Here is a 27,912-nt window from a genome sequence, read left to right on the forward strand (position 1 = left end):
GCCTGTAGGCTGTTTTACATTACTCTTTTGTGTAAATTCTATATGAAAGTAGTCAAACAGTGATCAAAAGGCGAAGGCGTTTAATTTTCAGCAAATGCAAGTTCAGTTTCGCTGAAATTTGACACAAACCATTTAACATTTTTGTAGCTTTGGTAACAAACTACTGCTTTTTATATTCTAATGACATACTGACAGTTTGTAGCCTGTTGCCATGGAGACCGAGAAGCAACTGACAATCTTAAGCGGAATGCAGCAGATAAAGTCAGAAAATGAAACACTTCGCATTAAAATAGTTTATTGCTGTAAAATAACATTGCAGAAATCGCATGCAAAAGCTTCATGCACCATTTTTAAAAAGCAAATTCAGACATTTTCTCTTGTAACAACTAAATATATATATAAACGGAGGTACATAAAAAGAAGTTATGTCACATATAAATATGCATTGAATATACAAAGAAAAGTGCTTTTTCTAGGGTTTCCTCCTTTGAGCTCCCCATTTTCTCAAACTTATATACATGTTTATACAACAACAACTTTTTTTTAATAGAGGTGTGTATATTTATACAACAAAATTAAGCGTATCAGCAAAATATTCAAAATAAAGGTAATAGGCACATAACAATAACATGTAAAATAAGACAAATAGCAACATTAAAAAAAGAGAAAGTAAAAATATTAAAATATTTGCAATAGCCACATATGATGAAATACACAAAACATATAGAATCCAGCTTGCATGTTCTAGTGGTATAGTTACATTGTTGGCATATCTTCTCAATTGTAGAAAAATGAACCAGCAGGAGGAAAAAAAATAAACTTTGTTTTTTTTGAGTTTACAGATTAGTTCCTTCTGCCATTGAGTCATTTCTAGAATATCAATTCCGATCTTAAAAGCTACTTTATTACAGTTTGTAGGCAAAATGGCAGGAACTTGGCATCCAGGAAGACATGCTTACAGGTAGCCTCCTTGATAAGTCTGAGAAATTGGCTGTCTGGTGCCTGGTCTGACAGTGAACGTCATGCCTTGCTGGTGTTTACTTTGTGACCTGGGGAAACCAGAAAAAAAAAGCTGTTTAAAAGCAGAACGCAATGTTATAACTTGCTAGATGTCAGTGTAACCCTCAGATATTGCTGCTCTTGTTCTCCATAGAGCCATTCTATATAACCCAAGTAGAGAAAAGGAAAATATCCTTCTGTGAATTCTACTCATCCATGTTATAAATAGACCTAAAAGATTACCTAAATATTGAAAGTCCTGAGGCCACATCAGTAAGAATATAGCACAATTATGGAATATCAGTTTATTTATCTGACGAAGGACTGAAAAGTTATACAGCCAGCCTCGCAGTGTATGGGGTGGCAGAAGGGAGAGGCCCGTATGGTGCAACTTCCCTCCTTTCCCTGCAATTTCTTAAAAAAAGAAAAAAAAACGAAAAAAAAAAAAACACACCTTTAAACACAACCCTCCGATTCAGAGCAAGCAAAGATGGCCATACTGCCTGGCCATCTGTTGCCCACTGTGAATTAGCATGCATCATTAGTATAAGACGCTACACCAGCTTTAGGCCTCATGTCCACTGCTTAAATAAAATTTAAAATCCGCAACGTTTCTCCCACAGCGTGATCCGCGCCCCGTAGGGTTGGATTGGACACCCGCAGGTAGTTAAATACCTGCGGATGTCATTTTCCCCTGAGGCGCGGATTAAGTGTGTGGGAAAACACCCCACGGCATGCTCCGTTTTTAGTGCGGCTCTCCTGCGGGGACGGCTCCCGCAGGCTTCTATTGAAGCCTGTGGAAGCCATCCAGGTCCGCGGCACACCCACAACTGAATTTCTGCTCTCTGTTGCAGGAGAGCAGGAGTTCAAAAGAAAAAAAATACAGTGCCCGGCGCATGCGCGCGGCACGCTGCTGGTGTGCCGAGCACATCCGCCGGGCTGAAGAAAGATCCGTCCGCGACAGGGAGAAGATCCGCAGCGTCTGGACAAGTGAGTTCATCTTTTTAGACCCCATGTCCGCGGGAAAGGAGGGACCCGCTGCGGGATTCTGCATGAAGAATCCGAGGCAGGCCTGATTTTCCAAGTGGACATGAGGCCTTAATTGGCCAGCGCCGCTCACGTGAGCAGCAAATATTGTATTAGACTACCGATACATACAGTGTGCAGCATGAAGTCAGAAGCTGTGTGGCCATTAACCCTTTGAGGACCAGGCACACTAAATGCTTGATTGCAGGAACAGGTTGGGTTCTCTGCAGTCAGGACCCGGAGAAGGGGTATTTTAACCGATTCTACCTTCTCCTTTCCTGGGTACATAGCGCTCACCTAAAAAGTGAAAACGGAAGTATTACTTCCACTATGCAACCCGGCGATCACGTGACCGCCGGCAGCACCCTATTATAGCAGAGCAGACCCAGGCCAGCTCTGTTTGTGATTATTACCACTACAGGGGGACATTTTCCCCTGTAACTGGGGCTCCTATGGACGCCCTAGCCACAGTGTAAAAGTGTGAAATTAAAAAAAAAAAAAAAAAAAAGGAGACCTAAGAAAATGACCCACCAACCAAAACAATCACCGTACAGTATGTGCCCTGTAATCTAAAACTACATCTTCTATATATTAAAGCAAAATAAGGAACTGAATTTTAAGTAATGACTGTTAGTTAACAGGTTCAGAACATGAAAGAAACCGTCAAGTAACAACTTTTTGCAACATCTATATGAAATATTTCAATAGAATCACACTAACCTAGCTGATGAGGTTTCCAGTGAAAAATCTGAATTTTGAGATCTGTACTTCATATCCATCATAGACGGTACCATTCGGCTAGCATTCTCAGAGGACACTCTCCTTCCCTGAGGTATGAATCTTGACATAGTGTTGGAACGCCATGAATCTGGAACCATATTCAAGCTAGACTGTGCATGCATACTACTATAAGATAGTGGCATTGTAGAAGACCTCATTGAGCTTGTATTTAGCCCATAGTTCCTTGAACTCTCCGGTTCAGGCATGTACAGTCGTTTCTTAATAAGAGACCCCCTCTGCGAATCTTGAGCTGCCATGCTGTAGTTGTCATTGTAATTGCTAAAGCCACTGTTGCTTGAGGTTGATAGAGAAGCAAAAGGCTGAATAACTGAATTATTTCTGTTGTAGTTTGGAATTACATCAAACTGATGGCTTGCATTGTAATCAAAATTATAGGATCTGTCTTCCTGCGGTATGCTATTCAAATTGCTATTGGAACCTACTGGACTGTTCATGAACTCCTCTGGAGGCGGGATTATTCCATATTCCATTTCATAACTCATCATTTTTGATTTAGGAAAAGGTGAAGGAAAAGAGGAGAGATTAAAAGTAGAGGATTCAGTTGAATTTGGCACAGTGGTAGAAATATGATCATTGACTATTGTTTTTGGCTCCAAGTATTCTTCATGCCTGTCTGTGGTAGACTCTAGTACAGCCGGTGAGTTATAAACATATGGTGTACTGGACTGGTCAACGGAGTTCTCGAAATTTCTATCAAAAGTCCTGCGTATACCAGAATACTGGGGCTCCGCATCTCTCCAGGCTGATGGAATAGAAGTAGAATCTGAACCATGGGATGAATTTGATGTAAAACTCGTAACTTCCTCAGTAAATTGTCCTACATTGTCTTTATTGGGAACAACAACAAATGTATTTACCTTCCTCTCAGTATATGGAGAGGCGGATGAGCTCGTAACAACCCCATTTGTAACAGAAATTTTTGGAAGGTTAGGTCTTTCTAAGGACTTTGCTTTTTGTGCTCGTTTCTGTGCTGCCATTAGTAAAGCCATTGGAGAATTGGCTTCAACTTTTTCTCCAGTAGTAGAAAACTTAATTGAACTTTTGGCTTGAGATGCAAGAGGTTCTTCCTTCATAGAGAGCTCTGAAGTTGCAGTTTCTGTACGTTGAGGAATACTATACAGGTTCATGCCAACATCCGCTTCTGGTTTTGAAGTTACTACTGGCAGTTCATCAAAGATACTACTTTCAGTTGATACCTTTGTTTTACGGTGTGGCTTGTAGGTTGGAATAGAGCTCTCCATGACATCTGCTGTATCGGTGTCTTGAGAGGAGGCAAGTGGGGAAGGAGGAACAGATATCTCAAGAGTTGCCTTTGGAATTTTGTTTTGTACCTCTGAATAGGTTGATTTCTCAGTTTTGAGAATGGGGCTTTTTGGTAAATAGTCTGGCTCAGGAAGCGGAATATCCATGTTATTACTTTTAGGCATCCATTCAGAATTGTCTGAATCAACATCATCATCATCTTTATCAAATTTAGCGGGTAGCAGAGGCACTTTCAACATTAATGAATTCACCAGTTTATTTTCTCCACCCTTCGAGTGTGAAAGATTTCCATTGGAATTCTTATTGACCTCTGGATCAGGACAAGGTTTTTTAAGCTTTTCCCCTCCCTCATCTTTTTTTGGAGAGAATAACGCTTCTAACTCACTCTTTATCTTGCCAACCCTGATTTTCTGCTCATCGCCAATACCCGAGATAGCACTCTTCTGTGCTGGTCTAACCTCTATAGACTTTGGAATATTTCTTAGGGTCTGCTGTTTTGCTTGTAAAGCTTCTAGCAATGGTACTGAACTTGATGGACCAACAGTGCTTGGCAGAGGGGGAGGTGCTGGTGGTGCTATTGGTGGTGGAGGTGCTGGTGGTGCTTTTGGTGGTGGAGGAACAAGAGCTTGCGGTTTTGGAGTGACAGTAATAGTCTTCGGCTTTGGAGAAAGCGCTGGTGAAGTCATAAGTGTTACTGTAGCAGGATTAAAAAGAGGAGCAGGTGGTTGAGCTGTTGAATTAATGACAGATGAAGTCTTTTGTGGTGCACCATTTTGCACAGGCAGTGGAAGAGGAGTTATTGATTGTTGATTTGGTAAAACAATCAGGGTTGGTGGAGGTGGTGGCGCCATCAAAGGTGGTGAGGGAGGACATTCCTTTACATTTTCTAAACTCTTTTCTGGTTTTGGTTTAACTTCATTATCCATTTTAGTCAGCTCCTGAGATAATATATCTGTCTCCTTTCTGGGTATAGAATCCTGTTTAGACCCATTTGGATTTAATAATGAAAGCTCACTTATAATAGGTTTCAGTGAAATAATTTTAACAGTAGGCTTTGAAGTTGGGTGCACTTCCTGTATAAATCCATGTTTTCTGGTTAAAGTATTACGTTCAGTTCCATTCTGGGAATCTTTTTGTTCTTCCTCATGTTTTACAGGAACTGATGTCAGTTCATATGGCTGATTTTCTTGAAATATTGATGCAGGTTCCATTTTATTATTTACAGCATCTTCAGTCTTAATTTGCTTCTTTAACTCTACTTGAGGAATTTGCTTCTTTAACTCTACTTTAGGATTCTGAACATTTGTGCTATCTTTTAGTGAAGAAACAGCCTTAGAGCCTACTGAATCTGTCACATTTGCCGATTTTTCTATTCTTTGATCAGAGTTTTCCATGAAATCAGGAAGATCTTCCATTATCAGCACAGATTTTCTTTTATTCAATGTGTCAAGAGATTGCTCTCCCTGTCTTGCTGCGAAAAGTTTAGCTTGAAAAGTTGGATTAAAGCTAGAGGGTACGGGAGATTGGGGAGGGTCTTTATAGCCAATGTTTAGTGGCTCTTGCGGCTGTATTGAGGATGTCCTGGTTGGAGCTGGAGGAGGTATTTTAAATGACTTTGGTAAAGTGGACCGAGGTTCCATGTCAAAATTGGCCTGCCCCTGAGTATATTGGAAAGCAGCAGGATTTAAGGAAAGTCTATTAGGCAAGGTCATGGGCGAGTCTTTTGATACAGCATTAAGTGCAATCTCAGATTTCCATTTAGCAACATTAGTTTGCTGCTGTTCAGCTGTTGGTCCTGCAAATTGATTTACTAAAAAACTAGGTGGCCTAGGTGCTGAAGAATTTGGAATTGGGGGTATAAAGTCTGGAGGGCTTGGAGATGATGGAGATGAAATAGCGGATGAAGGAGGACTTTTTTTCGGTGGCGGTGGAGGCGCCATGTTTGGAGGAGGTGGTGGCGGCATAGACGGTGGTGCAGGGATCTCCTCAAAATCATCATTATAATAGTTAACTAAATGTAGATCTCCGGCAGAACTACACATTCTGTAGTTTCCATTCAGCTTTGGGCCATTGCCTGGAAATCAAAAGTGAATACTTGTAATTAAAAGCATAAACCTGACAATGTGAGAAAATGAAACTTTGAAAGCAACCCATCTAAAAGCAAGTCAGCATTGAAAAATGTATCCAACAATTTAAAACAATAGTTCAGCATGCCTGCGGAGATTCTGATATTGCATTTCCACTATTTAAAGAGAATGTATCACCCATATATTTGTTTAAAAAAAAAAATTATCAAAAAAAAAAAAAAATAGAGTGTTCAAATCTATTTGCCCAGGCTGCTGCTTTGGTCTGTTGACCATTGTGTGTAACCACCCCACCTATTGTCAGTGGTGGATCCAGGCCTATCCACTGCCCAATTTTGCCTATGATGAAATGACTGCTAAGAAGTGTTTTGTACAGACTAGGAAGTGTCAGTCTATTATGAGGGCAAGTGGTCAGAGGGAAAACTGCAACATTTCAGGGTTTTGTTTTTTAAATTATAAAAACAGTAGCACAAATGGAAAAAAAAAAACTGCTAAAGGATATGGTTACCAAACATTTATGACAGTATTGCATTCCCCATATAACAGCTCTGGTGCAACTGTCTTAACTAACTCTGCATTGTGCCATTGCTCTGTTCTGTTATTCCTACAGCAAATTTACAAACAAGTTGACAACTGTGTGTTATCATTTGGGGTGTGACCCTACACTGTCTGATACAGTCCGATAGGTGTTGACACAGTCAAAGTATTAGGCCATGCCCCTTTGACAAATAGAATGTTAAAACCCAGTTGTCAATTTGCTCATTATCGACAAGTAAAGGAAATACAAGTGAATGTTGCAACACATGTCTAACAAAAGATACTCTAGAAATATTTAATGTAATGGGGAATATAAGCATTTACTACAACAGCCACATTAGCACTCCTAACAGGTACTTTTTAAATTCAATCATCAGTCTACCAATTTAATAAGGTCTTGTACTTCCTTCTTACACTCAGGGAAACTACTTTGCACCAAATCAAAAGTTTTCTACAACAAAATTCGAGTTTGAGAGAAAAAAACAAAATCATACCTATAGAAGCATTATCAGTAAAGCCTAGTGGCACGGAAGGGGTCGGTACAGCCAGCCCTTGTGCATCTGTGTTCTGAAATAAATTAAACAGTCACCAAAATGTAAGATTTAATCCAAGCTTTATACATTTAAAGCGGCAGACATTACATGGCATGTATAAGCAATCTTTCATTTTTCAAGGAAGTGGATATTTAAAAAAAAAAAACACAACCAAACAGCATGATAATTTAGTTTACGGTGAACAGAACTGACCTTTACCTTTAAAAGCTTTTTTTCCACTAGTGACTGCAAGGTTTTAAAATTTGACTTTTGGTTATGCAAAAGACTATTCCATCACATTTACACAATCTGACAACTTCTGTGCTGCCTCTAGTTGCCACTTCATTCAAACTGTATCAATAAGTCAAATATCTAGGCTCTGCTCTTTCTCTTGTCCTATCAGACGCTACCATAAATCCTTGCACCAAGGTAACTACATACATCGCTTATGGGAAATATACGTTGCAGAGTTTGTGGGCACAGAAAGTACAACCATATTTTTGTCACTATACTCCCATCGGAAAGTGGGCAGAAAATGCAGAAATAACTATATTTATCAAAATCATGGTTATCAGACATACATGGCATAGTGTTTAACCCATTTAGGACCAAGCACAGAAGCAGTGCTGGTGTACCTTGATGCCACCGGAAGCGTGGGGTGCGACAGGGCTTTCAGAGAGGGATGGGCCTGTCACACCCCTAGCTCCCAATTGGCTGTGAGTGTGCAGTTCCATCCCCCCAGCTGTGTAATTCACCAAGCAGCCGCTCCGTTGGCTGCTGCTTTCCCTACGTGTGCGGCTCCGTGGGCTGTGCTGCTATTGTGCCTGTTGCTTCGGCTCTTTGTACCGCTCCGTGGGCTGCTGTAGCTGCTGTGTAGGAGCGGTAGCGGGGGAACTTCGGCAGCACAGCTGCTCCGTCGGCTGCTGCTCTGTTGTAGCTGCGGGGTTGTGTCACCAGCACTGCGCTGAGCATCCGCTGGCCTCCTTTGGCAGCACAGCGGGGAGCGCGTGGGAGGCAACAGCACTGAGGAGACCGGAGGAAATCCCCCATCGGCAATTACCTGTCCTGCAGCAGGGGCACATCAATGCTGATTTTTGCTTACCCGGACAACACTGTGAAGGTGTCCCTAGACTTCTTGTACCGCATGGGGGACATGGCCCCACAGACAGCACTACTGATCCGGTGAGTGAGGGGGCCGAGGAGTGTAGCAGTGTTCCAGGGGAACATGGCCGCAGGGACAGCGCTTCCAGCTATTCTTCATGGAAACCCAGAAGCTTCTCAGACAACATCTTGCTGCCAATTGTGAGCTACGGGTGTGACAGGACCAAGCACAGAAGCAGTGCTGGTGTACCTTGATGCCACCGGAAGCTTGGGGTGTGACAGGGCTTTCAGAGAGGGATGGGCCTGTCACACCCCTAGCTCCCAATTGGCTGTGAGTGTGCAGTTCCATCTCCCCAGCTGTGTAATTCACCAAGCAGCCGCTCCGTTGGCTGCTGCTTTCCCTACGTGTGCGGCTCCAGGGGAACATGGCCGCAGGGACAGCGCTTCCAGCTATTCTTCATGGAAACCCAGAAGCTTCTCAGACAACATCTTGCTGCCAATTGTGAGCTACAGGTGTGATAGGGGCGTTCTTCCATGCTATCCCTGTCAAACCCCTCGCTTCTGGTGGCATGAAGATACACCAGTACCCACAGAAGCATTTTTTGGGTTGTCAGCTGTTAGTGACAGGCGAGAACCTGTGGGAGAAGGCAGGAATGGTTTATAACCCTTTCTGCCTTCTTCCTCTAGTACACAGCCCTTATTGAGCACTGTGTACGAAAGAGTGAAAGTGAAAATAGTTCTTCCACTACGCGAGCTGGCTGCCGGGATTCCCCGTCACAGCAGAGCTACAGGGTTCTAGCTTACCCTGATCAGCTGTGCCAGTGACTATTCTCACTACAGGGGATGTTTTCCCCTGTAACTGGGACTCCTATGGATGCCTCAGCTACACTGGAAAAGTGTCAAATAAGACATGAATGTCCCCCTTAGGTCTTACGTCCCCCATGATGTCATATATGTATGTAATTATTTTTAATATCTAAAGTAAAACAAAATTGCAGAATAAAAAAAATAAAAAATGCAATAAGAACGTAACGCAAAGCAGACGCCAAAACTGTCGCTGTATGCGCCCTGTAATCAAAAGCCATACATATGATATAGATCACAAGATCCGAAACAAGGAACATATTTTTATACTTTACTTTAGCGAAAATATACTAAAAAAAAAAAAAAGTTTCAGTGAAAAAAAATATTAAAAAATAAATAACTAGCAATGAAAAAATTAAATAGGGTATTAAAACCACCACATGGGTAAAAGCTCTAAAAGTGTCTGGTCCTTAAGGTACAGCATAGCCTGGTCCTTAAAGGGTTAAGATAGGAAAAGCCTCATTTTGTGACAATGCAAAAGCGGTTGCAAATAGGATTTCAAAATGGCCAAATTTACTGTAAAAAGATACTTACACTAGTAGAAAATTGAAGCATGGGTCTCACTCTGTGACCAGGCCGTGATCTCAAAGTTGCAGTGCCAGAGTCATCCAGGAAAGCAAATGAGCCATGCACGTCATCTATTATGAAAAATAAAGACTATATTAGTGCCAATAAATCTATTTGCCATGTGGCATGCTTCTAGGGTCCAAATGTAGTTAGAAGTATACAGGCCGAGCTCCGAAATAACTTGTAAAACCACACACAAGTGGATGTGATCAAAAGTTATCTGTATTTAAATTGACAGGCAGCAGTTTTTATAGAAACGCATGCCTCAATTACAATAATTCAAATTATAATTCATTTATTGCCATTGGTTCATAAGACTAAACTCATAAAATATGCATAATAAAGAATTTAACATCTAAAATGCCAAATAAACTTCTCGCAGGAGTAGTGGCTTCTCAGAACAACAGGTAAAGGAATGAAAAATAATCAAGTGTTTTAGGAACGAATGACGAACCGGAGCACTACAATCCGAGCGATGGAGTCTGCTTTCTCAATCTCTTGGTTGGAATGTTTCAGCCACCAAGGAACCCATTATTCTTTTGTACTTTTCCTTAGTCAATGTTTAGTACATTTCTGCAAATCTTGTTTGAGACAGCAGCATACAAAAATGGAAGGAGCATACTGTAAAATGAATAAGGAAAATAGAGTGGTTCATTTCACTAAAAATTAGAAAGCTTAATATTGTGTCCCCCTCTGATATTTTTTTTTCTCTCCCATCTCTCTAAAAACTCAAGTACATAATCTTTTGACAGGGGTTGTACCAAGCTGTCACTGTTGCCCCACTGCATTCCCGATATGAAATAACCCGTAAAGAATGCTCAGTCCTGCTAGGACACAATCCAAAGTCTGGCCTTAATTTTTTTTTTTTTTTAAATAAATGATTTTTCTTTAAAGGGGTTGTCCCGCGAAACAAAGTGGGAGTATACACTTCTGTATGGCCATATTAATGCACTTTGTAATGTACATTGTGCATTAATTATGAGCCATACAGAAGTTATTCACTTACCTGTTCCGTTGCTGGCGTCCCCGTCTCCATGGTGCCGTCTAATTTTCAGCGTCTAATCGCCCGATTGGACGCGCTTGCGCAGTCCGGTCTTCTCCCTTCTCTTGGGTCTCGGCAGCAGCGGCGTTCTGGCTCCGCCCCCTTCTACGCGTCATCGCGTAGCTCCGCCCCATCACGTGTGCCGATTCCAGCCAATCAGAAGGCTGGAATCGGCAATGGAACGCACAGAAGACCTGCGGTCCACCGTGGGTGAAGATCCCGGCGGCCATCTTCGCAAGGTAAGTAAGAAGTCACCGGAGCGCGGGGATTCGGGTAAGTACTATCTGTTTTTTTTTTTTCATCCCTGCATTGGGTTTGTCTCGCGCCGAACGGGGGGGGGGGGCTATTGAAAAAAAAAAAAACCCCGTTTCGGCGCGGGACAACCCCTTTAATTTCACAGTTTTTCACTATAACTTGGGCATCTGTAGGAGCCCCAAATACAGGTAAACGCATCCCCCTAGTGTGACAGTCACTGTAAGAGCTGGTCTGGGGTCTGGCATAAGAACAGGGGTTGTGATCTTGGCATAACTTCAACCACTGAAAGTGGAAATTAACAGGGACTGGTTTAACAGAACCACACCACATGCATGTTGCCAACTTTACTATGATCATCAAGTTGTTTGTCTTGCTTCATTATCCAACCCAATTATGCTAAATCAGTTTATTTAAAATGCTCACATGTAACTACTCAGAAAGTGTTCATTTGTCTACAGTATATATTAACCTTTGCAAATTCTTAGGTTAGAGCTCAGTTTTTGGAGGACGTAAAACTGAAATGAACTGATCAGTATTTTTCCACATTGATATAAATAGGTTCTCACCAAAAAAAAAAAAAAAACCACAACACTGAAAATCATTCAGTTTTACATCCTCCGAAAACTGGGCAGAGAGACGGAAATTCTAGACTGAGCCCCAACGCAGCTGTGAAACCACTAAGGCCCTCCCACACGGGAGTTTAGCACAGGCTTTTGCACATGTAAACAGTAACTAACTTTACATTGACAATAGTGCCTTGTGCGCAAAAAGAGAGCATGACATGCACTATCTGGGCGCACATACGGGCCAATATAGTGTGGAGATTTGTCGCCACGAAGCAGTACACAATGTGCTTGGCACTCGCCGTGCGAGAGATAAGCACTGGCGAACGCTCATATTAGAACCCCAATCTGAAATACTTAAATTTACAAATATACTACCAATTCACAGACGTGACTACCACTAAAAACGTATTTTATTAAATATATTAAAAGACATAAACTGGGCACTACAAAGACAACACACAGCAACCAGGTACCTCCAGACACAGATTCGTTATAGGAGGATAAGGACCTGGAGTTATTTGATACTTGATAAGCGATAAAAAAAAAAAAAAAAAAAAAATGTTTTATGATAACAAACAAAAACACTCTACCCAAGATGGATTCAAAAAAGCAAAGGATAATTCAATATAGGAGCCAAAAGAGCTGGTTTATTCTATGTGTAAACAAGGCAGGGTTACCATTTGGACTCTCACTTGTGATGGAACACTATCACTATCAGTGATCAGGACTCGGGCTCCAACAATTGAGCGTCCTGAATTGTTATGGGTGTCGACAAGACAGGATCACCATCTAGGTATTCACTTATGATGATCAGTACTTGAGTAAGCCAGTACAAATACTCAGATCAGTACTTGAGTTGGTCAGTACTTATACTCTACTCGTTTCACCATTAATTTGTTGGATCATCAGGAGATACAGTACTTGAGTCATAGGTTCAAAGGTAGAGGGAATGAGAAATCCCCGAGAGAACATTAATGCCAGATACGATTGGACGTCCTTTAAGGGGACTAGTGCCTTTGTGGATCTTGGGTAAGGCATAGAATATTGCTATTCTAGGTGTAGTTGGGGTCATGAATTTGAATTCTGTATCGCTAATGCATTTAGTTTCTTTAGCTGTACACAGAATTCGATTAAGAGCTGTTTGAAAAGTATTGGTTGGATCATCTCTGAGTATGGCATAGGTGGTTGTGTCGCTCAGAAGGTCCATACACATATCAATATATTTGTTTGTATCCAACAACACCACGTTGCCCCCTTTGTCGGAAGGTTTAATCACGAGCTGCTCATTATTTTCAAGATCCTTCAGTGCTGATTTTTCCGATCTAGTCATGTTTGAAGTTTTAACATATCCAGGCTTGATTTTTTTCAGATCTCTCAGAACAAGTTTTTCAAATAGGTCCAACTAAGGACAGTTAATGACCGGTGGATTTGATTTATTGCGGAGTCTGCAGTTAGTACTAGCCATAGATGTCTCCTCTTCTAAACTCTGAAGAGCTCTAATGGCTGGGATATCTGAGCTGGCTAAACCAAGTTCCTTAGCCAGTTTGTCATCCTTAATGGAAAAATATTTTTTCCACCGGAGTTTTCTGACGAAGAGGGAGATGTCCTTTGCCCACACGAACGGCTGAAAACGGGTTGTCGGGACAAAGGACAGCCCCCTCTTCAGAACTGCAATTTCATGACTCGTAGGTATGTATGCGGACAAATTTATGATCTTCATTTCTTCACTGATTGATGAATCACCGACAATCCCTTGGTGTACTTCAGGATTGTTAAGTAATGTCAGTGATTTGTCTGCTGATCCCTGCGCCCCCGCAAAAAATACTGTGAAATGGGGAGGTCTTGAGGAGGTTGTTGGTTAGAACGTCCTCGACCTCGACCTCGTACTCTATTACGTCCTTGATTATGTCGGGGATAGCTAGGTCTATGGGGGATTCTTGTTCCCTCAGTATCGGATTGATCCGTCTCTGAGGAGCTCAGTTCTGTTCCAGAGTGCCTGTTCTGGCCAAAATATGCCCTGTTTTCCTTAAAATCAGCTAGATCTCTTGTAAACAGGGAGTGTTTTCTGTCCTTAATATGTTGTGTATATTTGGAGATATTATCTTGTAGGTTTTTTTCCAGAGAGGAATACTCTGGATCAGCGAGAAAATTTTTTGATTTTTCTATCCAGTCTTCTAACTGTTTTTGATCTTTTATAAAGGTATTTTTCTCTTCTTCTAGTAGAAGCTTGATGAGTCTAAGAGAGGAGTTAGTCGCTTCAGTCTCCCACTTTTTGAGAAACTCAGTGTTGCGGCAACGGGGTGGGGGCAACACAGAGATCCTCAACCCTCTAGGTACAATTTTATACTCTTCATACTTAGACAACCCTTGTATCTCCCACCAACATCGAACGTACTCCCTGTAAACTTTGGTCAATTCTTTGAAAACGGATCGAATTGAGACGGTTTCTGGGCTGGGGGTATAGCCTTCTTCAGAAAACACAGAATTAGCCTCAGATACCCATTCAGTTGTACGGATATCCCGTGAAAGAAAGCCTGCCATAGGTAGGTAATTAACGACTTCACAGAGGGGGCAGTATAGAGTCAACTAGGAAATATAAGCCCAATTCACAGACGTGACTACCACTAAAAACGTATTTTATTAAATATATTAAAAGACATAAACTGGGCACTACAAAGACAACACACAGCAACCAGGTACCTCCAGACACAGATTCGTTATAGGAGGATAAGGACCTGGAGTTATTTGATACTTGATAAGCGATAAAAAAAAAAATGTTTTATGATAACAAACAAAAACACTCTACCCAAGATGGATTCAAAAAAGCAAAGGATAATTCAATATAGGAGCCAAAAGAGCTGGTTTATTCTATGTGTAAACAAGGCAGGGTTACCATTTGGACTCTCATTTGTGATGGAACACTATCACTATCAGTGATCAGGACTCGGGCTCCAACAATTGAGCGTCCTGAATTGTTATGGGTGTCGACAAGACAGGATCACCATCTAGGTATTCACTTATGATGATCAGTACTTGAGTAAGCCAGTACAAATACTCAGATCAGTACTTGAGTTGGTCAGTACTTATACTCTACGCGTTTCACCATTAATTTGTTGGATCATCAGGAGATACAGTACTTGAGTCATAGGTTCAAAGGTAGAGGGAATGAGAAATCCCCGAGAGAACATCAAACTAATATATAAAAAGCTGTATCTAAGATGAATACAGCAAAACTTGTGTAGTGATCAGTATAAATATCCTTATTATAGGAGAGTTCTATACTCTCAGTTAGGGCATTAAGGTAACTCTTAGGGTTGGGGGCCTGCCAAAAGGTTCCTCTAAACAAGGAAGCTTATCTTGTGTGCTAGCGGTTAATAGCTAGATATATGTAGGTACATAACGAGAGGTGTTTATTTCAAAGTATGCCCGTCAATACATGCACAGAGGTAGAGTAGAGCGTCCCCGAAAATATGGGGGGGCACTGCTCTCAAATATCTGAGCGCTAGAGAGATGGTATAATGCTTGTCATGCACAAGTAGGATACTCAAAGTAGTTAGCGTATCGAGTTAGAATTTAGGTCATCAATATGGGGATAAGGCATAAAATTATGTCCTGATCTCCTGACCCAATTAATTGCACTTAAGCAAACAAGAATAGCTAAAGTGCTAGATTCCAACCCAAAGTGCTCGCATTAGAGGTCATTGGTGTGGAGGTATGACATTAATATAAGTCAAACTCTCCTGACCTAATTGTAGAAGCACTTTTAGATGTCCAAATTGCTTGCATAGAGGTCATTAGTATGGAGGTATGACATTAGTATGAGTCAAACTCTCCTGACCTAGTTGTAGAAACACTTTTAGACGCTGTGCATGCTCTCAAGATAGACAAGCCATAAAGCTAGTTTCCTAGTAGTTAGATTTCAGGCAAGCAACCCCAGCAAACCCCCCAGATATAGGGCTCAAGAGAGAGCAAAGAAAAAGGTATGACCCATCGCCTTGATGGTAGGCTAGGGAATGAAAAATGCCCCATTTGGAGCTGCTTATATATCCATAGACACGCCTCCAAGGGGGCCGGCTTAATCGATACAGCCTATCGTGGCATGTCAGTCCATAAACAGAGGTTATCTGCGGCTAAGAAGCAAAGAAAATCCGGTGTAGTAGTCCCAATCCAGGAATCTGTACCTGAACAGCCCAGGGATAGATTCTGATCCTGGGGTGCAGGCCTTTAGCTTCTGGATCCATCCACCGATTGCCTATGCGGAAGGACAATGTAGCGGTGGGTATCCGGGACGCAAGCCATTACCTAGGTAACGGAATACGGAACAGAAGTCAACACGTAGCTGACGTCACTGCGCACGTAGCGCGCACGTACAGCTTCTTCTGTGGGGATACACCCACTACTTGATGTCGTTGCCTGTACTATGGCGTCCTGAAGGACACGCCCGCACATGCATAAACAAGAAAGGGGAGTGTCAAGGACCGAAGACTTACCGCGGGGCGGGTAGGAGGGACTAGACGGATGCCGGGCCGAACGGACAATCCCGTCGTAACGGAGGGAGCGGTGCCAGATAAATGAGGTCACACAGGAGGCGTGACTGATAGTTAACCAAGCACAATTCTAGAGTATAAAACTCCTAATTAAAACAACATAAAGGACTGATGTCTCCCTTTTTCCTTGTTTAGAGGAACCTTTTGGCAGGCCCCCAACCCTAAGAGTTACCTTAATGCCCTAACTGAGAGTATAGAACTCTCCTATAATAAGGATATTTATCCTGATCACTACACAAGTTTTGCTGTATTCATCTTAGATACAGCTTTTTATATATTAGTTTGATGTTCTCTCGGGGATTTCTCATTCCCTCTACCTTTGAACCTATGACTCAAGTACTGTATCTCCTGATGATCCAACAAATTAATGGTGAAACGCGTAGAGTATAAGTACTGACCAACTCAAGTACTGATCTGAGTATTTGTACTGGCTTACTCAAGTACTGATCATCATAAGTGAATACCTAGATGGTGATCCTGTCTTGTCGACACCCATAACAATTCAGGACGCTCAATTGTTGGAGCCCGAGTCCTGATCACTGATAGTGATAGTGTTCCATCACAAGTGAGAGTCCAAATGGTAACCCTGCCTTGTTTACACATAGAATAAACCAGCTCTTTTGGCTCCTATATTGAATTATCCTTTGCTTTTTTGAATCCATCTTGGGTAGAGTGTTTTTGTTTGTTATCATAAAACATTTTTTTTTTTTTTTTTTTTTATCGCTTATCAAGTATCAAATAACTCCAGGTCCTTATCCTCCTATAACGAATCTGTGTCTGGAGGTACCTGGTTGCTGTGTGTTGTCTTTGTAGTGCCCAGTTTATGTCTTTTAATATATTTAATAAAATACGTTTTTAGTGGTAGTCACGTCTGTGAATTGGGCTTATATTTCCTAGTTGACTCTATACTGCCCCCTCTGTGAAGTAGTTACAAATATACTACAGTTACATAAAAACACAAAATTAAAAAAAAAAAAAAAAAAGGGGGGGGGGGGGGGTGGAAACAAACCACATGCAAATAAGCAAAGATGCTACAAAAAAATAAGAATAAATAAAATAAAAAATAATGAAACCCCCCAATCAGAGATTGGCTGTAATGACCGCTATGAAACTTTGACTAAACAAATGCATTTGTGGGTACACTCGACTCACTTATGGCCATGAAGGTGTTTGATAGCTGTAAGGTTGGCAGCCAGTGAGCTAGAACAGTGGTCCTCAACGTTGGTGTCATTGCACCCTGGGGTGCCAGGGGGGCATTTTGTTTTTGCTTTGTTGATTTTTCTTCGTCTAGTAACTACATTTTTTTAAAATTAGTAGTGATACCTCAGTTTGACGATCACCCGTACGAAAACAATCAATGAAAGCCGAAACTGACGAAAACCGAAGCAGCAATTTCCATATGAATCACTTACATGTAATGCTAGTTGTGTCAGCCTGCACGCCTCTATCATATAATGTATGACTTTTGTTACTACATGACTCCACTACAGAGCCATCACACTTCATAACACTGGGTAACCGTACAGCACAACCTAACCTGCTGTATTCCATAATGCCGCAGATCGGCTGGAACGGCTTCAAACTTCCACCTGTGAGTCTCTGGCAGTCATAGTCTTAGCGGACACAGTATCTTTTCAGAACACTGATTTAAACTACAACTCCCAGAGACCCACACAAATTCAAAGTTCAAGCCAATCAGCGGCATTATGGAATACAGTGGGTTAGGTTTTGCTTTAGGTTATCCAGTGTGATTGATCTGTAGTGGAATCATGGAGTTATAAAAAAAAAGTCAGATTATATGAGAGCGCAACAGTGCATTCTTAAAGCATACTTTATAAAAATGGCCAAGAAGAAATGCCATCAATATTTAAATGAATACTTGAAATACAGATTCATCTCTTCTCTTACAAAACAGACAGTTTCCCTTGTGTCTCGTTTATGAAAAGGCATTTTTTAGTGAAGCTATGAAGCAGTCAAGACTGAGTGATCATCTTGCAAAAATGCATTCAGACAAAGTGGGTAAGCCTATTTCATTTTTCCAAGGTTAAAAGTCAAAGTTTGAGAACCGCAGCACTGTAGGCCAGCTAGTCGGAAAACCTGATCTCAATATTGACAAAGGCCTCCTTGCTTCCTATAAAGTCTTTATTAATAGTGCAATGTGGCAAATCATATGCAGTGTTACCCGCAGAGATTTGTCAGTACAATGCTGGGGCCTCACAAGCGTGTCACAGTGAAATAGATTCCTTTGAGTAATTTCAAGAAGAATTGACGAGATGGCTGCAGATTTGAAAGAAACGCTTTTGGACATGTTAACACAGAATTTGTAATGCAAATTGACGAGTCAACGGTTAGAGACAATGAAGCATTGCTGCTAGCTTACGTTTGTTTCATTAAATCAGAATGAAGAGGTAGTGGAGGAACGGTTTACCAGAAATTTAATCATCGACACAAAAGACTCCTCTATACACAAAAGAGTGGAAGAATTTTTCCACACAAAACAAAAAAAAAAACAAAAACAAAAAAACACACACCATTCCTTTGACAAATGTACTTGCTTGTGCAAGTGACAGCTGTATCCATGATTGGTCGATATCGCGGATTTATAGCCCATTTAAAATCTGCTCTACCTGGCATAATGGTAGTCCACTATGTGATCCATCGGCAGCACCTAAACATTTAGTTGACAGATTGCATGATTCTTTTCGCTATATAAATAACGCTGTTAACAAGATAAAAGCGCACTCTTTGAACGAATGTCTTTTCTGCAAGCTCTGTCAAGACCATGACGTCTACTCCTACACACCGAAGTGAGGCGGTTGTGAAGAGGAAAGTGCCTATGACATTTCTACGAACTTTTTGACAGTCATCGAGTTTCTTTGGCCGATTGACCCACGCCTTTGTGATATAATCGAACTATGACGTCTTGATATTGCCCATCTCAGACATATTTGACATCTCAACTCAATGAGGTCAACACTAAGCTACAAGGAGAAAATGAATTTCATTAAGGCTAAAGGTATAATCTCTTCCTTCATTGCCAAACTAGACCTTTGTATCAATAGCCTGAGTCGATACGAGCGCCGTCAGTTTCCGAGTCTTCAAGAAATTGCACGCGAAGACAGAGACAAACTTCAAAAACGCAGACTTGGACATTTTTTGCTCACACCTCAAACAAGCCAAAGAAGACATCCAAACTAGGTTTCATGATCCACGTACCCTTGAAATACCAACATACATACTCAATCCATTTTCAGCAGATGCAGGAGAATGTCATCCCAGATTACAAGAGTAGCTGATCGACTTGAAACATGATAGCGAAGCCCAAGCACCTTTCCAACAATGTGGCTATGAATGTTTTTGGTTGAAAGTGAAGAATTCCTATCTTATGCTCTGGCAGGAAGTTAAGTTGCTAGTCTTAGCTTTTCCATCTACGTACTTAGTTGAGGGGGGCTTCAGCGTGGTTCAGGAGCTCCTGACAAAAGCGAGAAACAAACTTCAGATGTGTAAGGTGCGACTTGAAACTGCGGTTGATGAAGAGAGAACCAGATATCGCGAAATTGGCGTCCACTCGTCAGGCCCAAGGCAGCCATTAATGACACAGATGGATTGTGGCAAATATTATTGGTCAAATTTAATTGGTCTCCTGACCATTAAGGATTACGGTGTATCGTGCATGTTTCTTTCGAATGCTAATTAAAGTTGGTAGTATTGCTCGCTTCCTCAAAAAAAGTTATCTTCTGCAATAAAACCTACTTTTTCGAAGCTGACGCCGTGGTCCTCCCGGCGGAAATGTTGCGGTTTTTCGCTGCAGCCAAACCGCGACATTTACGTCGGGAATCTGCCGTGTGTGAACCCAGCCTAATAGACATTCATTTTCTGTGCAACTTAAAAAAATCCCAAACACTTAAAGGGGTTGTCCCGCGCCGAAACGTTTTTGGTTTTTTTTCAACTCCCCCCCCCCCCCACAATGCTGTACAGAAGCAATGAGAAATAGAATCCTGTGCCACCGCCATCAGGAGCTGCACACGTGGGCATAGCAATGGGGAACCTATGTGTCACACACTATTCATTCTGTCACGGTGTCTCTGCATGCCCCAGTCAGACTGGTAATATGTACCTTAACAGTAACCGCGTTGGTGGTAATGTGGTGGTGACTGCGGACCTAGTAGCGCGGTTTTATTTTGTTGGTTTTCGGAATGTGGCCAGGATTAAGTGGGCCGTGGCGGGGGGATGGTGGGGGGGGGTCTCTCTTGTAGTGTCGGTAAAGGTGAAATTCTTGGACTGCCACCAGACGAACCAATGCAAAGGCATTTGCCAAGAATGTTTGTTTTCCCTGTTGGAGGAGGAGGGGGATGTTTTTGAGGCACTACGTGTCCTCTACACGTGTCCGTGGTTATATGCACCTTTACAGTAACCGCGTTGGTGGGAAATGGCCTCGCCGCCATCATGTCTTTGGGAAGCCTCTGTTTCCACACCCCAGAGACATACCATTAGCAGCGGTATAGGCAGAGCCCAGAATTCGTAACATTTCAGCCGTAGCATTAGGACAGGCCCCACTAACATATCACTAGCAGCATTATAGCGGGAGCGCAGTCTTCGTTCCATGTCAGCAATAGTAGCACTCAAGACAGGCCCCACTAACATATCACTAGCAGCATTATAGCGGGAGCGCAGTCTTCGTTCCATGTCAGCAATAGTAGCACTCAAGACAGGCCCCAGTAACAATTCCGAAGCAGCATTATAGCGGGAGCGCAGTCTTCGTTCCATGTCAGCAATAGTAGCACTCAAGACAGGCCCCAGTAACAATTCCGAAGCAGCAGTATAGTGGGAGCGCAGTCTTCGTTCCATTTCAGTAGCTGCAGTATAGCCAAGTTACATTTATGTAGCTAAAGTGTAGGCCAACCCCACACACCTTTCTGTACCATGAGTGCAGGTGAAGAACATACAAATTGCTATGATTACACTGTAGGTGATGGCCCCAAAAAATTGGTGTACCAACAGTACTAATGTACCTCAGTAAAAATTGGCCATGCCCAACCAAAATGGCAGGTGAAACCCATTAATCGCTTTGGTTAATGTGGCTTAAGTGGTAACTAGGCCTGGAGGCAGCCCAGTTTAACGAAAAATTGGTTCAAGTTAAAGTTTCAACGCTTTTAAGAGCATTGAAACATATAAAAATTGTTTCGAAAAATTAGATGAGTGAGCCTTGTGGCCCTAAGAAAAATTGCCCGTTCAGCGTGATTACCTGAGGTTTCAGGAGGAGGAGCAGGAGGAGGAGGAGGAATATTAGACACAGATTGATGAAGCAGAAATGTCCCCGTTTTGGATGGTGAGAGAGAACGTAGCTTCCATCCGCGGGTGCATAATACGTATTGCTTAGGTATCGCTGCTGTCCGCTGGTGGAGAAGAGAAGTCTGGGGAAATCCAGGCTTTGTTCATCTTGATGAGTGTTAGCCTGTCGGTTGACAGGCGGGTACGCTTATCTGTGATGATTCCCCCAGCCGCACTAAACACCCTCTCCGACAAGACGCTAGCCGCAGGACAAGCAAGCACCTCCAGGGCATACAGCGCTAGTTCAGGCCACGTGTCCAGCTTCGACACCCAGTAGTTGTAGGGGGCAGAGGCGTCACCGAGGATGGTCGTGCGATCGGCTACGTACTCCCTCACCATCCTTTTACAGTGCTCCCGCCGACTCAGCCTTGACTGGGGAGCGGTGACACAGTCTTGGTGGGGAGCCATAAAGCTGGCCAGGCCCTTAAAGACTGTTGCACTGTCTGGGCTGTACATGCTGCTCGATCTACACACCTCCCCTGCTACATGGCCCTCGGAACTGCGCCTTCTGCCACTAGCGCTGTCGGATGGGAATTTTACCATCAGCTTGTCCGCCAGGGTCCTGTGGTATAGCAACACTCTCGAACCCCTTTCCTCTTCGGGAATGAGACTGGGAAGGTTCTCCTTATAGCGTGGGTCGAGCAGTGTGTACACCCAGTAATCCGTAGTGGCCAGAATGCGTTGAATGCGAGGGTCACGAGAAAGGCATCCTAACATGAAGTCAGCCATGTGTGCCAGGGTACCTGTACGCAACACATGGCTGTCCGCACTAGGAAGATCACTTTCAGGATCCTCCTCCTCCTCCTCCTCCTCCTCCGGCCATACACGCTGAAATGATGACAGGCAAGCAGCATGGGTACCGTCAGCAGTGGGCCAAGCTGTCTCTTCCCCCTCCTCCTCATCCTCCTCCTCCTCCTGAACGCGCTGAGATATAGACAGGAGGGTGCTCTGACTATCCAGCGACATACTGTCTTCCCCCGACTCTGTTTCCGAGCGCAAAGCGGCTGCCTTTATGGTTTGCAGGGAACTTCTCAAGATGCATAGCAGAGGAATGGTGACGCTAATGATTGCAGCATCGCCGCTCACCACCTGGGTAGACTGATCAAAGTTTCGAAGGACCTGGCAGATGTCTGCCAACCAGGCCCACTCTTCTGAAAAGAATTGAGGAGGCTGACTCCCACTGCGCCACCCATGTTGGAGTTGGTATTCCACTATAGCTCTACGCTGCTCATAGAGCCTAGCCAACATGTGGAGCGTAGAGTTCCACCGTGTGGGCACGTCGCACAGCAGTCGGTGCACTGGCAGATTAAAGCGATGTTGCAGGGCGCGCAGGGTGGCAGCGTCCATGTGGGACTTGCGGAAATGTGCGCAGAGCCGGCGCACCTTTACGAGCAGGTCTGACAAGCGTGGGTAGCTTTTCAGAAAGCGCTGAACCACCAAATTAAAGACGTGGGCCAGGCATGGCACGTGCGTGAGGCTGCCGAGCTGCAGAGCCGCCACCAGGTTACGGCCGTTGTCACACACGACCATGCCCGGTTGGAGGCTCAGCGGCGCAAGCCAACGGTCCGTCTGCTCTGTCAGACCCTGCAGCAATTCGTGGGCCGTGTGCCTCCTATCTCCTAAGCTGAGTAGTTTCAGCACAGCCTGCTGACGCTTGCCCACCGCTGTGCTGCCACGCCGCGCGACACCGACTGCTGGCGACGTCCTGCTGCTGCTGACACATCTAGATTGCGAGACAGAGGTTGAGGAGGAGGAGGAGGGTGCTTTAGTGGAAGAAGCATACACCGCCGCAGATACCACCACCGAGCTGGGGCCCGCAATTCTGGGGGTGGGTAGGACGTGAGCGGTCCCAGGCTCTGACTCTGTCCCAGCCTCCACTAAATTCACCCAATGTGCCGTCAGGGAGATGTAGTGGCCCTGCCCGCCTGTGCTTGTCCACGTGTCCGTAGTTAAGTGGACCTTGCCACTAACCGCATTGGTGAGGGCGCGTACAATGTTGCGGGAGACGTGGTCGTGCAGGGCTGGGACGGCACATCGGGAAAAGTAGTGGCGACTGGGAACTGAGTAGCGCGGGGCCGCCGCCGCCATCATAGCTTTGAAGGACTCCGTTTCCACAACCCTATACGGCAGCATCTCAAGGCTGATAAATATGGCTATGTGGACGGTTAACGATTGAGCGTGCGGGTGCGTGGTGGCGTACTTGCGCTTGCGCTCCAACACTTGCACTAGCGACGGCTGGACTGTGCGGTGCGAGACATTGGTGGATGGGGCCGAGGACAGCGGAGGTGAGGGTGTGGGTGCAGGCCATGAGACGGTTGTGCCTGTGTCCTGAGAGGGAGGTTGGATCTCAGTGGCAGGTTGGGGCACAGGGGGAGAGGCAGCGGTGCAAACCGGAGGCGGTGAACGGCCTTCGTCCCACCTTGTGGGGTGCTTGGCCATCATATGTCTGCGCATGCTGGTGGTGGTGAGGCTGTTGGTGGTGGCTCCCCGGCTGATCTTGGCGCGACAAAGGTTGCACACCACTGTTCGTCGGTCGCCAGGCGTGTGTGAAAAACTGCCAGACCTTAGAGCACCTCGGCCTCTGCAGGGTGGCATGGCGCGAGGGTGTGCTTTGGGAAACACTTGGTGGATTATTCGGTCTGGCCCTGCCTCTACCCCTGGCCACCGCACTGCCTCTTGCAACCTGCCCTGCTGATGCCCTTGCCTCCCCCTCTGAAGACCTGTCCTGAGTAGGCGTTGCACACCAGGTGGGGTCAGTCACCTCATCGTCCTGCTGCTCTTCCTCCGAATCCTCTGTGCGCTGCTCCCTTGGACTTACTGCCCTTACTACTACCTCACTGCAAGACAACTGTGTCTCATCGTCATCCTCACCCACAGAAAGTTCTTGAGACAGTTGGCGGAAGTCCCCAGCCTCTTCCCCCGGACCCCGGGAACTTTCGAATGGTTGGGCATCAGTGACGATAAACTCCTCTGGTGGGAGAGGAACCACTGCTGCCCAATCTAAGCAGGGGCCCGAGAACAGTTCCTGGGAGTGTTCCCGCTCCTGAGCAGGTGTCATTGTAGTGGAGTGAGGAGGCTGGGAGGAAGGAGGAGCAGCAGACAGAGGATTCGGATTTGCAGCACTGGACGGCGCAGAACTGTGGGTGGATGATAGCTTGCTCGAAGCACTTTCTGCCATCCAGGACAGGACCTGCTCACACTGCTCATTTTCTAATAAAGGTCTCCCGCGTGGACCCATTAATTGGGCGATAAATGTGGGGACGCCAGAAACGTGCCTCTCTCCTAATCGCGCAGCAGTCGGCTGAGACACACCTGAATCAGGAGCTCGGCCTGTGCCCACACCCTCACTTGGGCCTACGTGTCCTCGGCCACGTCCACGTCCTCTAGGCTTACCCCTACCCCTCAGCATGCTGTATTACCAGTGATTTGATTTCCCAGGCAGGAAATAAATTGGCGCAAGCCTGCAGGCCAAATATAATTTTTTGTCCTTTTTAGCAAAGGGAAGACCCCACTGCGTATATTCAATGAAGAAGAAGTTTAATATCTGTGGTGTGGCCCTCAAAAAGTGTCACACAACTATAGTGTAGCAGAGTTATTAACTCTAGCAGAGCAGGTATTTGCCAGTCAGGAAAGACAATGGCGCAAGCCTGCAGTAAACCGTAGCTGGTTGCGTCTGATTTTTGTACGTTGTCCACGCAGCACACACGTACACGGAGACCTTAGGACTGACACAGGCAGGCCAAATAGAATTTCTTTTCCTTTTTTGCAAAGGGAAGCACCCACTGTGTATATTCAATGAACAAGAAGTTTAATATCTGTGGTGTGGCCCTCAAAAAGTGTCACACAAGTATAGTATAGCAGAGTTATTAATTCTAGCAGAGCAGGTATTTGACAGTCAGGAAAGACAATGGCGCAAGGCTGCACTCAACCGTAGCTGGTTGCGTCTGATTTTTGTACGTTGACCACGCAGCACACACGTACACTGAGACCTTAGGACTGACACAGGCAGGCCAAATATAATTTTTTGTCCTTTTTAGCAAAGGGAAGGACCCACTGCGTATATTCAATGAACAATAACTGTGTTGCGGCCCTGCCTACACAATTCTGTCCCTGTAGTATCAATGGAGGGTGCAATGCTCTGCACAGACGATTTTTAGAAAAAAAAAATATGCAACACTGCTAACAGCAGCCAGCACAGTACTGCACACGCTTCAATTTGGCCCTAGAAAGGACCGTTGAGGTTCTTGAAGGCTACACTCACTCCTAACACTCTCCCTGCCTATACACCACTTCTGTCCCTAATGCCGGGTGCAATGCTCTGCACTGCCGATTTTGAGAAAAAAAAAAAAAAAAAACACTGCTAGCAGCAGCCTGCACACAGGTAGATGTGGCCCTGAGAAGGACCGTTGGGGTTCTTGAAGCCTACACTGACTCCTAACGCTCTCCCTACAGCAGCACCAGCACGATAGTACTTTCCCTCAGCTAACTCACAAGGCATGTGTGGCGAGCCGCGGGAGGGGCCGACTTTTATACTCGGGTGACATCTGATCGCCCCAGCCACTCACAGCAGGGGGGTGGTATAGGGCTTGAACGTCACAGGGGGAAGTTGTAATGCCTTCCCTGTCTTTCAATTGGCCAGAAAAGCGCGCTAACGTCTCAGAGAGGAAACTGAAAGTAACCAGAACACCGCGTGGTGCTCGTTACGAGTAACGAGCATCCCGAACACCCTAATATTCGCACGAATATCAAGCTCGGACGAGTACGTTCGCTCATCTCTAGTCTCTAACAATAATGGCATAAGCACCAATAGTCTGAACTCTAAACAGATAACTACAACCGTAGTAACCTGCACAAGCAGACACCGAATGTAATGAAATAGGCAAGACGACCATTTTTAATGAACTTTTTGTGAATTTCAGGACTGTTAGGGTCGTTTCAAGTGGGCAATAGCAATATCGCTGCAACCAAATCGCATCTGTTTACACTATTTGAGTGTCAGCACTGTTTCTCGCAAAAACATTGCACATTTTTCTTAGTGTGAGATGTGATTAAACAAAGGCTCCATAGGGAAACATGGGTGATTAAAAGAAAGTTGCAATTTTTTTCACATAAAATTGCATGAGTGAAATCACAAATATGAAGGAAACCATTGAAAAGCATGGGTTTCATAATTCTGCGTTTTCACACGCTCTTGCATGGTACAATTTTATTTCCCGTGTGAAACCGGCATTAGAGTGGATTCATATCTGTATCTAAGGTTCCGCTTCCTTGCATGTTCGGGGAGACCTGCCAACAATGGGGTCTATTCGTTTCTGCTCAGCCGTCTGGCTTTTGGATTGGGGGGGGGGGGGGGAGGGGGGGGGTGTTTTTAGGTGGATCTGTAATGGAACCTCTGACTGGAGGAGTTAAGACAATAAGAAGAAATATGGGATCTGTCCCACAGGAAGAGTGGTTCTAAAAGAAGCAGTGGAATTTGAAGTTAAGCGTAAAATTCCATCCCAAAATGCTCACACTTGCATGTAGATTTTGATGCAGGATTGAAAAATCAATTCTGCATCAAAACCCACATTTAGACATGGTGCCGATTTCCGTAATGGCCAATTCCACTGTGTGTTCTGCCAAGATTCTGTTCCACGTGAAAGGTCCCTAAGACAGGTTGCAACACAGACCTGAAGGCGGCGAAGGAACTGGACCTCAAACATTTCATACTTTGAACAGGAATGGTTGAAAGAGGTTTTCTACGGAAAAAACAGGGAAGTGCAGCAAATAATTCATGTGAAACCAGGAAGATCTAGGAGGTAATCATAGAATGGTAGAGTTGGAAGGGACCTCCAGGGTCATCGGGTCCAAACCCCCTGCTCAGTGCAGAATTCAGTAAATCATCACAGACAGATGTCTGTCCAGCCTCTGTTTGAACACTTCTTATTGAAGGAGAACTCACCACCTCCCATGGTAACTTGTTCCACTCATTGATCACCCTCACTGTCAGAAAGTTATTTCTAATATCGAATTTGTGTCTCCTCCCTTTCAGTTTCATCCCATTGCTTCTAGTCTTTTCTTGTACAAATGAGAATAGAGCTGATCCCTCTGCACTGTGACAGCCCTTCAGATATTTGTAGACAGCTATTAAAAGGGGTTGTCCCGCGAAAGCAAGTGGGGTAAAGCACTTCTGTATGGCCATATTAATGCACTTTGTAATATACATCGTGCATTAAATATTGGCCATACAGAAGTTATACACTTACCGCCTCCGGTGTTGGTGTCCCCGTCTCCATGGCGCCGACCGAAGCCTTCTTCTCCCTCGATTAAACGCGCTTGCGCAGTCTGCTCTTCTGTTTTGTTGAATGGGGCCACTCCGGCGTGCTCACGCCGCACAGGTCTTCTGCGCATGCACGA

General features: G+C 44.2%; 1 protein-coding gene across 1 annotated transcript in view; it reads right to left on the reverse strand.

The window, feature by feature from the left end:
- Positions 1-278: 278 nt before the first annotated feature.
- LOC136625694 (uncharacterized protein C6orf132 homolog) overlaps positions 279-27,912 on the reverse strand; it is a 48,682-nt gene continuing 21,048 nt past the window's right edge. Inside the window, exons 2-5 of the mRNA XM_066600116.1 lie at positions 9,743-9,846; positions 7,205-7,277; positions 2,746-6,163; positions 279-1,049 (exon numbers count right to left, since the gene is read on the reverse strand). Coding sequence (XP_066456213.1) covers positions 956-1,049; positions 2,746-6,163; positions 7,205-7,277; positions 9,743-9,846 — 3,689 coding nt within the window. The 3' untranslated portion in view covers positions 279-955. The remainder of the gene's footprint in view (positions 1,050-2,745; positions 6,164-7,204; positions 7,278-9,742; positions 9,847-27,912) is intronic.

The sequence above is a fragment of the Eleutherodactylus coqui genome, chromosome 4 (assembly GCF_035609145.1).
Source record: "Eleutherodactylus coqui strain aEleCoq1 chromosome 4, aEleCoq1.hap1, whole genome shotgun sequence".
NCBI classification, from domain to species: domain Eukaryota; kingdom Metazoa; phylum Chordata; class Amphibia; order Anura; family Eleutherodactylidae; genus Eleutherodactylus; species Eleutherodactylus coqui.